General features: G+C 43.4%; 1 protein-coding gene across 1 annotated transcript in view; it reads right to left on the reverse strand.

The window, feature by feature from the left end:
- LOC110530303 (laminin subunit gamma-1) overlaps window positions 1–18,090 on the reverse strand; it is a 79,074-nt gene that overhangs the window by 23,457 nt on the left and 37,527 nt on the right. The window contains exons 2-12 of the mRNA XM_021613226.3: window positions 15,812–16,116; window positions 11,391–11,521; window positions 6,066–6,235; window positions 5,155–5,343; window positions 4,287–4,404; window positions 3,818–3,916; window positions 2,188–2,324; window positions 1,849–1,971; window positions 1,530–1,719; window positions 1,211–1,323; window positions 318–539 (exon numbers count right to left, since the gene is read on the reverse strand). Of these exons, the coding sequence (XP_021468901.2) occupies window positions 318–539; window positions 1,211–1,323; window positions 1,530–1,719; window positions 1,849–1,971; window positions 2,188–2,324; window positions 3,818–3,916; window positions 4,287–4,404; window positions 5,155–5,343; window positions 6,066–6,235; window positions 11,391–11,521; window positions 15,812–16,116 (1,797 nt within the window). The remainder of the gene's footprint in view (window positions 1–317; window positions 540–1,210; window positions 1,324–1,529; window positions 1,720–1,848; window positions 1,972–2,187; window positions 2,325–3,817; window positions 3,917–4,286; window positions 4,405–5,154; window positions 5,344–6,065; window positions 6,236–11,390; window positions 11,522–15,811; window positions 16,117–18,090) is intronic.

Genomic DNA, 18,090 nt, shown 5'->3' on the forward strand with positions numbered 1-18,090 from the left:
TAGCAGAGTGCTATTACTGGCTGATGTTGGTGTGATCTGTTACTCCATGTTCTGTTCCACTCTAAGATAACAAGGACTTTTAAATGTTGAACCATCCACTGTTCCAAACAGACACATTTAGACATAGCAGATAGAACCCCAGGTGTACTGCATGGCTCCTGGCTGAGACATATACCCAACCAGTCATGTGATGATTGAAGACTCGTCTCCAGTCTCTACTCCTTGTTGTTTCCCTATGGGCCCTGCTCTACAGTAGTGCACTATATAGGGAATTGGGCGCCATTAGGGTGTCAGCCACTCATTGTTATCTCCCTGACCTGTGTCGGGGTTGCACGTGTCACTGTGTCCGTTACAGTTGCAGGCGTCACAGGAACTGAAGGCCCCCAGGTCTGGTCTGTTCCTCCTGTATCCCAGGGCGCAGTTCTCACAATGCTGTCCCATGTAGCCCTGAGGGCAGGTACACTTCTCTACCCAGCGGGCCGGGGTCCCGGGACCTTTCCTCGCCGTGATCAGCATTACATCGTCAAGGTAGCCAGCACCTGGGGAACGATGAGCATTGATTAGATGTCTGCATCATGTCTTGAGAAAGGCCCCTAGGCCGAAATGTTGACATGGAATCAAAGACACAGACCACCAACATTCTTGTCTCCCAGCTTTCTATTTTCATTGCATTGATTAGGCTCAATTGGTAATGTCTAAAGTATTGAGCTAAGTGACTATTACTATGTTTTTGCCCTTAGAGTTATCTTGATATTTGTTCGGAGAGGATCTGATGACCTCAATAACAGGGGAAATCATCACCATGTAGTGTCTTTAGGGGAAATGAGAAAGATTCAGCCTTAACCTGAGCACTAATATTATGACTAGGTTGGAGTTTCAACATCCTCTCTGTGATTAGCTGAGAGATGTCCTCAGAACTGTTAAAAGCATATGAAATCCAAGCGTATCAGTTCGCTTGACCTAACTAACTCCCAAGCTTGTCATGGTCCAATCCTACAGATACTACTGTAGGCTTGGGCCCATATTCATGAAGCATCTCTAAGTAGGAGTGCTGATCTAGGATCCGTTTTCTGCCCTTTATGTACAGGGGAAACATGATCATAGATCAGTACTCCTACTCTGAGACCCTTTATGAATACAGGCCCTGAACCAGGATGTATGGTTTACATTGTGAAATGAGGTGAGGCGGGGCGGATGAGTGGATGCATACTTCTCTCGCTGTAGGTGCCACGGATCTTGATGGATGTCAGATTGTGTAGGAGCTTCTGGAACTCAGACTGAGGGAGGGTGGGCCTCCAGGGGTAGTCTGTGCTGTCGTGGAGCCTAACAGAAAAAAAGAGGGGCATTCACAACATCAGATAAGACACATTTATGCATTTGCTTTCTAATGTGACAATTTCAAAATGATGTTATTACCACAGAATAGACGGTAAAAAGTCAACTTTCATATTACAAATGATTTACTTTTGTTGTGCTGGTATTCTACAGTATACACATCTGTAGGTTATGGCTGCATGATTTCCACCAACCTGAACACAAATGTCTGCATGTTCTCCCCAGGATAGGCATTTCCCTGAGCAATGAGAGGCACAGCCACTCTGAGGCCAGCCCCCTCCAGAACCACATCTTCAGCTGAAAGGCGTGTGTCTCTCCTGTCCACCCGGAAGTTCAGGGTGAGGTTCTGGCCGTAGCTCAGCAGCTGATTGCCCAGGAACCTCTCTACAGTAACGAGATAAGAAAATACTTGTTAGGCTCACTCCAATGAAGTCTTCTTCACCACAATAGTTTAAAAATAAAAGTCCCTCTTTCTCAAGAAAAGTCTTTGAGTTAGTGTCAGTCACACAGTACCTGGAGCCACAAAGTACATGGGGAAGTAGTCCTCAGAGATGAGGGAAATCTCCTCTCCACCAGCAGACCACTGGACTGAAACACTGGAGCCGTCACGCTGCTGGGCTGTCCACTGCTCATCATCTAGGAACAGGTTTCATGTATGGAACAGGTTTCATGTATGTTACATTTAATTCTATCAAGGCATATCTTTACATCACAACTACCTCTGAATGATCCTAATCTAAACAGTGATATTTGCATACTTCCTGAATATTTCTATAAACTTACTTCAGCTTCTTTTTTATTAGTAAATAAGCCTGGTCTGAGCCCATAATGGAAAGGTGTGTATGGGCTCACCTTTGTCGAAGGTGGAGGAAACAGTGTCGATGCTGTAACCTTCAGCGCTGTCACACACAGAGGAGTGTTGGAAGCAGAAGCACAGAGTGCAACCCTGCGGGTTCTGGGGGTCCAGGTTGAAGTAGCCCAGCTTACACCTGAAATAAACCACATTAGCCATTTAACATCAACTTACATAAACAATTATATGAGCATGGGTAAGTCTATCTGCAAATATGAGATAAAGTCAACATATTTATTTTTCATAGTTTTTTATTTAACTAGGCAAGTCAGTTAATTAAGAACAAATTCTTATTACAATGACGGCCTACCGGGGAACAGTGGGTGAACTGTCTTGTTCAGGGGCAGAACGACAGATTTTTACCTTGTCAGCTCTGGGATTCGATCTAGCATCCTTTCAGTTACTGGCCCAACGCTCGAACCACTAGGCTACCTGCCGCCCCATATACTGTAATAATTAATTTCATTATATGAAAACAAAGTTAACTGTATGAAACTGAGTTAAAATATGGCTTTAGGCTTGGAAATGTGAAAGTATTGACATACAGTTTGAGGCGTAGGCTATATTCTATAATGAGTCCCATATTGCCTTTCAAGTAAAATGCGCTGACACCTTAAGTGAATGACAGCCTTTGGGAGAACAGCAATTTAGTAGACTGTGAAACTGCGGTCTTCAAAAAGGCAGACAGGCAAACGGTCTGTAATTTCAGCCACTTGTTGTGAGTGACCATGCAGCATCTGACAAACTGAATGCGTCCAAAATGGCACCCGATTCCCTATATAGTGCACTACTTTTGACCAGGCCCCATTTAAGTAATAGGGTGCCATTTGGGACAAATCCATAGTGGGGGGATTATTCGTACCATCTGTGGCCCATCTGGGAGGCTGGGAGGAATGTTACACCCACCAGTGTCTGTGGAGCCGGGGTTAGGTGGTGGCCATTGCACAAAGGCAGAGAGAAGAGTGTCTCAGGCAGGCAGCAGACAAGGTAGTGGTGACTGGCTGGGTGGCCGGACTTGGGAGAAGCCATAGAAGGCCTGGCTGCCAGTCGGTCTCAGTGGGGAGGAGTGAGCTATCTATGGGTTATTTTGTCTCCTTCGCTGCGAGGGGAGTCATACTGCCTGTCTAATTCCATTTTACACACATACAGAGCATTCTTTCATTGAGAGAGAGAGAGGTACTCTCCTGTGTGTATCTGTGTTTCTGTGTGTCAGGGACTGCTTTTAAACCTCTGTGGTTTAACCTCAAAATGTCATAACAGAAGATGAGCTGAAATGCTGCCATGAATCTTTAACAGTTTCCCTTCCCAATGAACAATACCGTAAACTGTGTTGCACTAGCTGAATGGAGCCAACTCATATTTCACTGCCAAAGTGACAGTCTTTCGTAACCCTGTTTCATTCAAAACCCATCAACATTCAACAATTCCCAGACAAAGACAATCCTAACTGAAAATCCACCTTATTAGAGTGTATTTTCAGTATAAGGAAATCATGTTTATGTGTGTACTGTGCCTCTGTGTGTGTGTGTGTGTGTGTGTGTGTGTGTGTGTGTGTGTGTGTGTGTGTTACACTGTGTGTCTGTGTAATTAATCCCTGTGGCGGAGAGAGCGAGTGGGTCTGACACTGACCTGTCACAGTTGAAGCCCTCCACGTTGTCCTTGCACTGGCAACGGCCTGTCTGGACATCACACTCCTGTGTGCTTCCAGAAGGGTTACAGGAGCAGGGTCTGGAGAGAAGAGGGGTGGGGGAGGGGAAGGGAGAAGAACAGCCATTCACATAAACAGCATGGGTCTGATAACCACTATCTATTCTAAAGCAAGCCTGCTGCGAGCCTGTTTATCTAAAAGGACCATTGCTGGCCTGGCACACAACTACATCCCAAATGGCATCCTATTCCCTATATAGTGCACTATATAGGGAGAAGGATGCCATTTGGGATACACCCTAAGATTGACCGCCTCCATCTCACTCCCAAATAAACACATGAAAAGCGAACAATAAATAAACAAGAACAAACCGTCATAAAACGTTTGACTTGGAGCAATGCAAATATAAATATCACAAATAACAAGAGTTATTAGCTTGGTGTTTTATACCTGCAGCCTGCTTCGGTCAAGGTGTGGAAGCCAGGTTGGCAGTGGTCACACTTGTCCCCCATCACACCTGGTTTACAGCTGCAGCGCCCTGTGTTGTCACACTGAGTGGCCAGAGAGCCTGGCAGTAGAGAGAAAGAAGCACAGATCAACATCAGTTCATCATTTCAACACACATGTGAACGATCATTGTTAAACAGCCCAGACAATTCACACAACATGTGGACAATCTTGTTCGAATAGCCTGTAATGGGATCTGGTGGTGTCCATGTCGCAATTGTTTGGCGGTGGTTTTCAAGGGTAGCATATGTGGTTATAGAGGAATTATGAAACTTAACATACTGGTGACAACAGCTTTAACCTATTAAGACTTGCATTTTGTCTCTCAATCCAATAAAATGTTAACCCACAGCACTACAAAACACAGACTGCCTTCAGACTGTATATTATTTTACCCAATAGAAAGCAGCATCGCATTTGTGGAAACCAAGACTGTTCTCAGGGCAGGCCTGGTTGTAGTTAGATATGTTCGAGTCGCATCTGGGACAATTTTAGCATTTTAGCCAACCCTAACCTAATTCTCCTAACCTGCCACATAACATGTTCCTAACCTGCCTTGCTAATTCTCCTAACCTGCTATGAAAAGTAGCATCTGTAGTCAAAACAAACAGACTTGCTGTACTTATCTTCTTACCCCAATAGAAACAGTAAGTCTGCGACCCAAATGGCACCCTATGTCCCAAATAGTGAACTGTACAGCTCCTGTCAAAAGTAGTGCACTATATAGGGAATAGGGTACCAATTGGGAAGCTGCCCTCTTTTTACCCCAATAGAAACAGTAAATACGCAATGGTATGGTCCAGACACTCACCCACTGAGTTGCAGCTGCAGGGCAGGCAGCGGTTGCCAGATCGGTCTCTGTAGTGATTGTCCAGGCAGCGCTCGCATTTAGGCCCGTCAGTGTTGTCGGCACAGTTGTGACAGTGTCCACCGTGGCCGGTGGCACGGTACAGCTCAGGGTCGAAGTAGCACTCTGCACTCTTGCCATTACAGTTGCACTCTGGGACCACCAGAAAAAGTAGATATTAGCTTATCCCATACAAATGTATAGGACAATGTGTGGGTGGGATCAATGAATGTGTATACGGGGAGGGAGCAGTACAACTACAGACTAATGTGATTTTAAACCGCTGGATTTAAGAGTGGGAAAGATAAAAGCACATTTTCCATACCAGGCTTTGGTAAACTAGCCATTAGTTTATCCCATACAGTTTTAAGGACAATACATGGATGGGTTCAATGTAGAGGTGCTTACTGTATATGGGGAAGGAGGTGGTAGAGCTACATAGTAATCTGATTGAAAGCAAATTTTATACTGAACCTTCTCTGCAGTTAAGGGTAGGTAATTTCATTTCGCACATTTTCCATATCAGGCATACTTTTCCCTAAGTGGTCTGCTGGCAAAGTTTAGTTTTAGGAGACAGATTATGTGGCCTGGAGCAGATTGAGGCAGTGTGGGCGTGAGAAGTGTGGTGTGGACTGTTCTGAACAGGATTAGTCACACATTTGGGGTATGATATGAATGTCTGCCCGGCCTGGCCTGCACAGAAACAGGAAGGATCTCTTGCTATGGGACTTATGCAGACACTCATCTCTTGGGCTGTGTCCCAAAATACATCCTATTCTCTATGTAGTGCACTACTTTTGACCAGGACCCATAGGACTCTGGTCAAAAGTAGCGCACTACATAGGGAACAGGGTGCCATTTGGGAGAGCACTTACCCAGACACTCGTTAGGGTTATTGGCTGTAGCTCGCCTCCAGGGACGGTCGTTGTAGAACGGCTTGCACACATTGCAGTCATCACCCTCTGTGTTGTGCTTGCAGTTGCAAACCGGCTTGTCGAAACCGTTGTTTTTCACACACTCACTCGCATGGCCGTTGCACTTGCACCTGGAACAGCGGAGAACAGTCTGTTCGTCACCGTGAGAGTTATAATGCACAACTCAAACATCTGTGTCTCAGAGTAAGAGGATCAAGTCCCCACTGTCTATGTCATCTTACTCACTATGATGTAAAAGGCAAAAACTGATCCTAGATCAGCACTCCTACTCAGAGACCTTTATGAATATGGTCCTTTGCACTGGTCTTAGAGGACCTGACAATAAGCATTAAATGGAACTCAGTTATTGATTTTAATGGACGTGATTACTTGGTTAAGCAGTCTAATAGTCCAACCATACTGTACATCAATGGCACTTATTTTCAGTGTAATCATATGAGTCGATGACCTGTCAGCACAGGATAGTAGCATGATTACAGTGCTTCCCCTATATTCATTCAGCAGCGGCGCCACACCAGTTTGGCTAAATTGCCAAAATCTCGCACTATCCCTTTAAGATCAGAGTGCCAAGTTAAAACTTATATTGCTAGCAATCTGAGTGAGCAGTGGCACGAATGAGAGCACAGCCACTGCTTGCTCCTCATCGTCTCCCTATAGGGGAAACACTGGATTATATTTACAGTAATCTACAAATACGTGTTCAAATACGTGTTCAAAATACACAAGAATGGAGCTACATACAGGGAGTACCATTACCAGATCAATGTGGAGCTACATACAGGGAGTACCAGTACCAGATCATTGTGGAGCCACATATAGGGAGAACCAGTACCAGATCAATGTGGAGCTACATACAGGGAGTACCAGTACCAGATCATTGTGGAGCCACATATAGGGAGAACCAGTACCAGATCAATGTGGAGCCACATATAGGGAGAACCAGTACCAGATCAATGTGGAGCTACATACAGGGAGAACCAGTACCAGATCAATGTGGAGCTACATACAGGGAGAACCAGTACCAGATCAATGTGGAGCTACATACAGGGAGTACCAGTACCAGATCAATGTGGAGCTACATACAGGGAGTACCAGATCAATGTGGAGCTACATACAGGGAGTACCAGATCAATGTGGAGCTACATACAGGGAGTACCAGATCAATGTGGAGCTACATACAGGGAGTACCAGATCAATGTGCAGGGATACGAGGTACTTGGGGTAGATATGTAAATGACGGCAGGATAAACTAACTAGGCATGCCGATCGATAACAACAACCGTAAAATACAGAACTGCGTAGCAGCAGCAAATGACGAGTGCAAAAGTGTGTGTGTTTGTGTCAGTATGTGTGTGTGCGCACATATGTAATGTTTTAATGTGTGAGGGAGTGACAGTGTAGTGTGTGAGTGTGTACATGGTGTGTATATAAAGTGTAGTGAGTGTTCGTAGGGTCAGTGCTAGATAGCGTCAGTGCAGATAGTTCAGGTACCATTAATTGACTATTTAGCAGTCTGGTTCTTAGTGATCTTATGGCTTGGAGGTAGAAGCTGTCTTAGAGCCTGTTGGTCCAAGAGCCAATGCTCTGGTACCGTTTGCCGGACGGTAGCAGAGTGAACAGTCATGGCTTGGGTGGCTGGAGTGTCTGGCAATTTTTTGGGCATTCTGGACCATGTTAAGTCCTTAGTGATATGGACGCCAAGGAACTTCAAGCTCTCGACCCGCTCCACACCACCTTGTCGTTGTGGATGAAGGAGTGCTCTCCCCCTTTCTTCTATAGTACACAATCAGCTCCTTGGTCTTACTGACATTGAGGGAGAGGTTATTGTCCTGGCTATGTCTCTGACCTCCTCCCTGAGGCTGACTCATCGCCATTGGTGATCAGGCCTACCACCGTCATGTCGTCGGCAAACTTGGTGTTTGAGTGGTGCACGTAGTCGTGGGTGAACAAGCAGTACAGGAGGGGACTAAGCACACACCCCTGAGAGGCCCCTGTGTTGACGGTCAGCGTGGTGAAGATGTTGTTGCCTACCCTCACCACCTGGGGCCGACCATTCAGGAAGTCCAGGATCCGGTTGCAGAGGGAGGGGTTCAGTCCCAGGGTCCCTAGCTAGGTGATGAGCTTGGAGGGGACTATGGCGTTGAACGCTGAGCTGTGCATGCTTCTCATAATAGTTATTACTTTTTTCCATGACTCGTTATTTTTGGACTTGTATTAGGCATTTAATTGGCAAAGTTATTGTACTGCATCATTGAGGAGTTAGCAAGAAAGCAATTCACTGTGCCATATGCACGCGACCAATAAACGTTTGATTTGATCTATCAAAAAAACACCACTATTTGTAGCTTACATTATGTTTGAGTCTCATTACTTTAAGTGTGTGTTGTTGGGAATCACGAATACATGTCATTTATTTGAGTTACTGAGTACTTGATCTATCCTCAAATACATCATTAGTCAAATCAATGTTGGCACAGGGAGAGTTTTATTTGCCATGATAACTCCATGGCGTTTACCCAATTCAGAAAGGCTGCACCTTCTCCACCCGAGACACTTCAACAGACCCCCTCCGAACAAGAGAAGAATTGCATGGCAGCCACCTTTGGGTATTGTTTCAGGTGTTACTTGGCAGCGAAGTGTGGAAAAAGTGACAACAGGAAGGAAGACACTATAGCACTATGGGCCTATTGAGACTAATAGGCGCTTTGTTCATCTAGAAAAACAAAGCCGACCTCCCTCACGCTCTTTTCCATTTTGTAGTACGTGTAATATCAGTCAAATCCATTTCTTACTCATAATATATAGCTGGTGGATGTGATGACGTCGCTGACTGGTGTACAGTGAACTTGGTGCCCTGACAGGTAGAGAGTAGACCTACTACACCCAAGCTTGGCCCGGCATGGTCCTTGGACTCATCTCTGCCGTCATATATGGGGTCCGGCCCCATTCCAGTCTCCGTGCACTGTAATCCAGCACTCGCAGGCAGGAATGCAAAGAATGCGGCTGAGTAATGGAAATCTGCTCCATATTTCAAACAGATTGAGGTGAAAAGACACTGCACCGGCAAGGGGGCAGTTTAACACTTGTTTAATACGCATCTGATCCCCTATTCTCTTCTGTCTTTTCAGTTCTGAATTTGGGAGGGATTGTTTTTTTGGATTCTCTGTTGAGCCACTGAGAATGGACCCACACAATGTAAAATGTGGCTGGCCACATTTGTGATGTGAAGTTGATCTGAAGTCAACAGATTACACTACTTTAGATGAATGATTCAACACCCAGGCAAAAACATCTTTGTTGTCAGCACTTGAGGTTTGATGATAAATGTTTTTTTCTTCAATCCAACAGAGCGATTCCTATTCTTGCAGTTATTCCAGGTCTTCATACCAAAAAGGTATAGAGTGAATACGCACTAGAGAAAACTGTGTGTGTGGTTAATAGACAGGGCCTGTCCACTATTGTTTTCACTATATATTTTACCTCTTGGCGATGTCATTCGAAAACATAATGTTAATTTTTACTGCTATGCGGATGACACACAGCTGTACATTTCAATGAAACATGGTGAAGCCCCAAAATGGCCCTCACTAGAAGCCTGTGTTTCAGACATAAGGAAGTGGATGGCTGCAAACTTTCGACTTTTAAACTCGGACAAAACAGAGATGCTTGTTCTAGGTCCCAAGAAACAAAGACATCTTCTGTTGAATCTGACAATTAATCTTGATGGTTGCACAGTCGTCTCAAATAAAACTGTGAAGGACCTCGGCGTTACTCTGGACCCTATCTCTCTTTTGACAAACATATCAAGACTGTTTCAAGGACAGCTTTGTTCCATCTACGTAACATTGCAAAAATCAGAAACTTTCTGTCCAAAAATGATGCAGAAAAAAATAATCCATGCTTTTGTTACTTCTAGGTTAGACTACAGCAATGCCCTACTTTCCGGCTACCCGGATAAAGCACTAAATAACCTTCAATTAGGGCAAAATACGGCTGCTAGAATCCTGACTAGACACAAAAAATTTGATCATACTACTCCAGTGCTAGCCTCCCTACACTGGCTTCCTGTTAAGGCAAGGGCTGATTAAGGTTTTACTGCTAACCTACAAAGCATTACATGGGCTTGCTCCTACCTATCTTTCTGATTTGGTCCTGCTGTACATACCTACGCGTACGCTACGTTCACAAGATGCAGGCCTCCTAATTGTCCCTAGAATTTCTAAGTAAACAGCTGGAGGCAGGACTTTCTCCTATAGAGCTCCATTTTTATGGAATGGTCTGCCTACCCATGTGAGAGACGCAGACTCGGTCTCAACCTTTAAGTCTTTATTGAAGACTCATCTCTTCAGTGGTCATATGATTGAGTGTAGTCTGGCCCAGGAGTGTGAAGGTGAACAGAAAGGCTCTGGTGCAACGAACCGCCCTTGCTGTCTCTGCCTGGCCGGTTCCCCTCTCTCCACTGGAATTCTCTGCCTCTAACCCTATTACGGGGGCTGAGTCACTGGCTTACTGGTGCTCTTTCATGCCGTCCCTAGGAGGGATGCGTCACTTGAGTGGGTTGAGTCACTGACGTGATCTTCCTGTCTGGGTTGCCCCCCCCTCCAGTTTTAACTGTTCTGCCTGCGGCTATGGAATCCTGACCTGTTCACCGGACGTGCTACTTTGTCCCAGACCTGCTGTTTTCAACTCTCAAGAGACAGCAGGAGCGGTAGAGATACTCTTAATGATCAGCTATGAAAAGCCAAATGACATTTACTCCTGAGGTGCTGACTTGCTGCACCCTCGACAACTACTGTGGTTATTATTATTTGACCATGCTGGTCATTTATGAACATTTGAACATCTTGGCCATGTTCTGTTATAATCTCCCCCCGGCCCAGACAGAAGAGGACTGGCCACCCCTCATAGCCTGGTTCCTCTCTAGGTTTCTTCCTAGGTTTTGGCCTTTCTAGGGAGTTTTTCCTAGCCACCGTGCTTCTACACCTGCATTGCTTGCTGTTTGGGGTTTTAGGCTGGGTTTCTGTACAGCACTTTGAGATATCCGCTGATGTACAATGGGCTATATAAATACATTTGATTTGGCCTCCTCCTTTAAAGAAATATAATATGATTTGTTGCTATTTTTACTTTTATGTTATAATTTCTAGAAGAGACAAAAACAATGGCATTGGTCAAATAAAAAAATGTGAAGAAGGGAAAAGCCAGGCAGTGGATGCTGACAACAGTTGTTGGAAGATAGCATAAAGCTGAGGGAACGGCTCTCACCTTCCTCCCACTGCAAAGTCTGAGACAGCGTAGTAATAGGACTTTAGGACCTTGGGATCATTGAAAACTTCATCTCCAAATGTGTTGAGCCTGTTCAGGGTCACTTTGATATCTGTGGCTGTCACCCATTCCTGAAAAGAAAAAAGACAAATGGACAGTGTTAAAACACAGCCAGGTCAGACTCCACAAATATGTGTGCCAGGCCTTGCCTGCTAAATATGTTTGGAGAGTTATTCATTTACAACTTTGCTTGGCAGACGAGAAAAGGGAGAGAGGGTTGAAGATTCCAAAGTGAGTTGCACGATAGGTGTGTTTGACTTGAAACTAATTCTTATCCTGTTGAAAGTTTCTATTTCAAATGGGAGACAAAACCCTATCCCTGGTACTAGTGCAGCTGTTTAGAAGGGGAAAATAAATACAGCAAAACTAATCTAAACCAAACCTCAGAAATTCTCGTGGAATCAGACTGGTCCCAGAATCAGAACAACATTTTGAAAGCCTTTTGTTTACTTGCTTAGAATTACAGCAGCAGAGGACATATCTGGAGTGAGCACTGGAAGATTGCACAAGGAGTATTACCAAGAAAGTTGGAAACCATAGGATAACATCTGTAAAAAAAAAAAAAATGTAAAAGTCTATCCTGTTCCACAAATGGCGGTTTATAATAAATAGTCTGTTTTACATTTAACATTGTAACACAATGTTCTGAATATTTCTGAAGAGGAGTTGTAAACGCAGCCAAGTCAAGCGTGTATCATCTCGCTTGCACGTGCAAAATTATTTGCCAACAAACATTCTGCAGAATTATTGGGAGTCTAACTACTACCAGCAGACTAATTTAAAACATATTCCAGGATAGGGTTTTTGTTGATAACAGCTCCAATGTTTTGCCATTTATAGCCTAACTCTACTAGAAGAGTCTAACACATCCATAGGGCAGCCATGAGTCAAAGCAGGTTCCGTCTGTCTCAGGCACGGGGCCAATGGCTCTCCTGGTCGACTATTTTATTGACTTCAATGGCACTATCTCATACATTTCCAAATGTATCCAGGCAGATATTTAAAGCTGGATGAAAATATCATTTTTCCCCCCAGTTAATTATCTTGAGACTAGGAGGTCGACCAATTATGATTTTTCAACGCCGATAGCGATACCGATTAATGGAGGACCAAAAAAAGCCGATACCGATTAACCGGCGAATTTGTTTTATTTATTTGTAATAACGAAAATTACAACAATACTGAATGAACACTTATTTTAACTTAATATAATAAATCAATAAAAATCAATTTAGCCTCAAACAAATAATGAAGCATGTTCAATTTGGTTTAAATAATGCAAAAACAAAGTGTTGGAGAAGAAAGTAAAAGTGCAATATGTGCCATGTAAAAAAGCTAACGTTTAAGTTCCTTGCTCAGAACATGAGAACATATGAAAGCTGGTGGTTCCTTTTAACATGAGTCTTCAATATTCCCAGGTAAGAGGTTTTAGGTTGTAGTTATAGTATTTATAGGACTATTTCTCTCTATACCATTTGTATTTCATATACCTTTGACAATTGGATGTTCTTATAGGCACTTTAGTATTGCCAGTGTAGCGGTATAGCTTCCGTCCCTCTCCTCGCCCCTACCTGGGCTCGAACCAGGAACACATCGACAACAGCCACCCTCGAAGCAGAGTTACCCATGCAGAGCAAGGGGAACAACCACTCCAAGTCTCAGAGCGAGTGACGTTTGAAACGCTATTGGCGCGCACCACGCTAACTAGCTAGCCATTTCACATCGGTTACACCAGCCTAATCTCGGGAGTTGATAGGCTAGAAGTCATTAACAGCACAATGCTTGAAGCACAGGGAAGAGCTGCTGGCAGAACGCACAAAAGTGCTGTGTGAACGAATGCTTACGAGCCTGCTGCTGCCTACCATCAATCAGACTGCTCTATAAACTTAAGACACTTAATTATATCATAATAACACATAGAAATACGAGCCTTTGGTCATTAATATGGTTGAATCCGGAAACTATCATTTCGAAAACAAAACGTTTATTCTTTCAGTGAAATACGGAACTGTTCGGCATCCATAAGTCTAAATATTGCTGTTAACATTGAAGGTTGTGCAATGTATGTCATAATTACGTACAATTCTGGCAAATTAGTTCGCAATGAACCAGGCGGCCCAAACTGTTGCATATACCCTGACTCTGCGTGCAATGAACGCAAGAGAAATGACACAATTTCACCTGGTTAATATTGCCTGCTAACTTGGATTTATTTTAGCTAAATATGCAGGTTTAAAAATCTACTTCTGTGTATTGATTTTAAGAAAATCTAACTATTGGAGTTTATGGTTAGGTCCAGTCGTGCAACGATTGTGCTTTTTTCGCAAATGCGCTTTTGTTAAATCATCCCCCTGCGTTGCATTGATTATATGCAACACAGGTCACGCTAGATAAACGAGTAATATCAACAACCATGTGTAGTTAACTAGTGATAATGATTGATTGATTGTTTTTTATAAGATAAGTTTAATGCTAGCTAGCAACTTACCTTGGCTTCTTACTGCATTCGCGTAACAGACAGGCTCCTTGTGGAGTGCAATGAGAGGCAGGTGGTTAGAGCGTTGGACTAGTTAACTGTAAGGTTGCAAGATTGAATCCCGAAGCTGACAAGGTAAAAATCTATCGTTCTGCCACTGAACAGGCAGTTAACCCACTGTTCCTAGGCCGGCATTGAAAATAAGAATGTGTTCTTAACTGAATTGCCTAGTTAAATAAAAGTGTAAAAAAATAATAATAATAATAATAATATATATATTTTTTAATTGGCCAAATCGGTGTCCAAAAATACATCCATTTCGATTATTCGGTCAACCTCTACTTGAGACACCTGTGGGCTATATTTTCTATATACAGAGTGAATCTGTGTGAAAAAGTCTTGGTTGATATTGTTGTACGAAAATGTTCGCTATCCCATATTAAAGAATCTTTAACAGTTATTCAAATATCACCAAGAGACTGCACTTAACAAATAAACTCTCAATGCAACGTAGCCCTGTGACACCTGAGAAAGGTATCCCTTCCAAAGAGTCCTGGGCTTTGGTATAAATATGCCACATGAGAAAGTAAAATATGGAAGTGTATAGTGCCAGAGCTAAATGTATTAATTTGTTCGAGGTAGAGTATTCCGTATGAAAAGTTAGGGTATTCCACACAGGTGAAAAATAGCAAGATCAATGACCCCAGCCACCCAAGCCATAGACTGTTCACTCTGCTACCGCACAGAAAGCAGTACCAGAGCACAAAGTCTGGGACCAAAAGGTTCCTGAACAGTTTCTACCCCTAAGCCATGAGACTGTTGAACGGTTAATCAAATGGCTACCCGGACTATTTGCATTAACCCTGTTTTGCACTGACTATGCACACTTACTGGACTCTACCCACACACTCACACATCCTTACACTGACACTCCAACACATGCACGCCACTGCTACTCTGTTTATTATCTATCCTGATTGCCTAGTCACTTTACCCCTACCTACATGTTTCCTCAACTACCTCGTACCCCTGCACATTGACTAAGTACTGGTACTCCTTGTACATAGCCACATTATTACTATCAATGTTGTTACTATTTAATTCCGCATTGTTGGGAAAGGGCTCGTAAGTAAGCATTTCATGGTAAACGTCTGTTGTAAAACTGTTGTATTCGGCACGGTGCATGCAACAAATAAAGTAGTTTATAACCTAATGGTTAGGCTATAAAATCTTACTGGAGTCATTTGGGTTTAAAGTCTGATGTAGGCTAGAAGACTCCCTGGGCTTCATCTGGAAACACACACAAATTCTCACTTGCTGAAAGCAATGCGCAACTAACATTTCCAGCTGTGCCTCTTCAGAGCCAAATTCAATCAGTACTGTAGTGGGAAATCTGGAGGCGTCACCTAGCAACCTGTTGCAACACTTGGCACTGGTCAGGCTCTCACACTTTCCCACCTGAACTAGTGTGCTACTCCCTTCCACTGGGCATGCCTGCCAACAGCACATATGTCCATGCCAAAATATCTCAAGTCTACGGGCCAACTTTACGTTACTATGTCCACCTGCTCTTCCACATCATTGATTTCTTCAACACTACGGATATGAGATGTACTACTAACTCTGTGCCTCAGACAGCCCTGGAAAAAATAAAACAAAATATTAACAGCCACCCAGGGACACACAAGTATGGGAGATCACACATCTGGAGCTGGAACAAGAAGCATCACCAAGTTCCTATATCAAGGTCTCTCGAACACTATAAAAACAGCCATTTTTTTACCTGTAGAACTGAGCTTGAACATACAGTATTACAGACGATCACACAAGTTATTTTATGAAGGTTTCTCAAATGCTATAAAACAGCCGAGTTGTTTTTCTTTACCTGAAGAACTGGGCTGTTGTCAAAGTTGTAAGCACTGGGTCGGCCCTCGAGGGTGGAGAAGGCCACGTTTCCTCCGGTCAAGGGTGAGATGTCACTGAACTCGTCTGTGCAGAGGGCCTGCTGTTCGTCCTCTCCGGTGCGGATGAAGCCTCTGTTGAACTTCTGGTAGGTCTTCTCACAGGAGCCACTGTAGTACTGGTAGGGCGTCCATGGTCCATCCTCACTTGTGCGCTTGTAGATGGCGAAGCTCTCTGGGCGGCTGGTGTGGAACTTGAGTCGCACGTAAGTGATGTCAAACGCCTTGCCTGAAGAACCAAAAAGAAACATGAGATAATTGATACCAAAAGCTAAATCAGTCACTAAAAGTCACAGTTTACAACAAGTATTTTCCAGATGCATTGTTGATTTAAGGCAAGACAAAAGGAGGATTTCCGAAGGTCTCCAGTGTCCTCCAGTAATACTAGAGGGCCTTTTCAAAACCTATGTGGCATGTCTGAGCAGGCTAGAAGTTGTCGGGGGATGAACACCAAAATATATCTGCTAAGAGCTTGGAGAAATGTTATGGGGAGACATTTGTTTAAAGAAATGGCAATCTTTCAATATGGCTACAGGGGGTACAGTTTGCTTTAGCAAAGAAATTGCTCTCTAAACGGAGCTGCAAAAACAAACATATAGGAACCATTGTGGCACAAATATAGGTGAAGACATGTAGCTCACAGATAATACAGATTTCTCAATCTGTTAATTTCCTTCCGAGTAAGTGTTTATGCATGATGTTGCAGTCACAATGAACTTCCTTACTTGAGGGACCTCTTAACCCAACAGGCTTTGTGGTTCAAGGTTTATCTGAAAGCAATATGTATTTTACTGCAGGGTGTGAGCTGGTTGTCGTGAACGCAGTACGTTATATTGCAATTAAAGTGAACTGTCAAAAATGCTATGTTCTGGAGTGCCTGCTTTGGCCCTGTGTGAGTCTCCTACTCAAACATTACTGGTACAAATTTGACCTCAACTGGGCCGTGAGTCACTAAACTAGGTGTGGATTTCAACAGGTCTGCTTCAACACACAGAGAAATCTTTTCGAATGAAATAAAAACCTTAATACAGTTATGTAGATTATTTGCGTTTAGATCCATTAGCTCATGTTCAATTTCTCCTTATAAATCTACCCAAGTAGAAAGAAGTTCAGCTTTACACTGAGAAAGATGCAAATTAAAACATGGGGGAAAAATTTTTTAATCAAAGTGCAACAGGCATGAATAACTTCAAGCTCAACCAATTCTGACCATTTATACAACTAATTTGCCTACTTTTTCCACTAGTCACTTCCATTACAATGCACAGGCATGACACCAAAATAACTGAATGTGAAATTGTGTGAACAAGCACATCTTAAGAGGGTTGGAGCAGCGGGGAAATCATACTGGGAACAGACTATCATTGACATCTCATTTCTAAAACCTCCCCACATCCTCGCAAACAAGACAAACAGCATCTGTTGGCGCAGCAATGAAGTGGCACGCATAGGGGCAAACAACAAAGGGCCCCTCGTCAACCCAACATAGAGGAGCCCACTCAGTGGAGACAAAGGAAGCCTCAACACTGAATACAGGTGGTCAGGCAGTCACTAGAGATTAGTAGTCTAGTTCACAGGCAAGGAAAGGCAAGGCTAGTCCTGAAGATAATGAGCGAAGGGCCTTGAAAATACGCCCTTTGAATCTGTCATTTCAGTAATGTAATAACCATCAATACTGAGCAGGAATAGCTGACAGTTCAGTCTTTACAATTTGTTTTGTCTAATTGTAGTTAAATATTGCACGTCTTTAATGCAACTACAGTTATGATAGAGCTGATGCACTTAAAATGGCCAATAATACTCAATGTAAAAGTTGACTAAACACCATTTTCAGTTGTTAGAATTCCATTTATGTCTCAACTAATCCGAAGGAGACTTAGACAGGAGAGTAGCTTAATTTGAAATTCATGAATGGCAGAGTTCCATGGATTTACCAAGTTCTGGCCCAGAGCTGTCTTGCATAAAACCAAGAGGAATTCCGTCTTTCCTTACAGAACAATCGGTGTATTGAGAAGCAAAATAATAGTACAGTCGGAGAACGCAAACAAAGGGCAGGCTGTGGGGACCCCTTGTGTTCCTCCACAAGAAAGTATTAAAGAAAAGGCTTAAAAAGACGCAAGATAAAGACGAAGGTACAAGTCGGTTAACTGTGGGGTCGTTTTCCCACATTAGCAACAGTGGGGGTCGGCTAGGGTGGGGAGTT

This window comes from Oncorhynchus mykiss, chromosome 8 (assembly GCF_057628025.1).
Source record: "Oncorhynchus mykiss isolate SJ-2025 chromosome 8, ASM5762802v1, whole genome shotgun sequence".
NCBI lineage: Eukaryota > Metazoa > Chordata > Actinopteri > Salmoniformes > Salmonidae > Oncorhynchus > Oncorhynchus mykiss.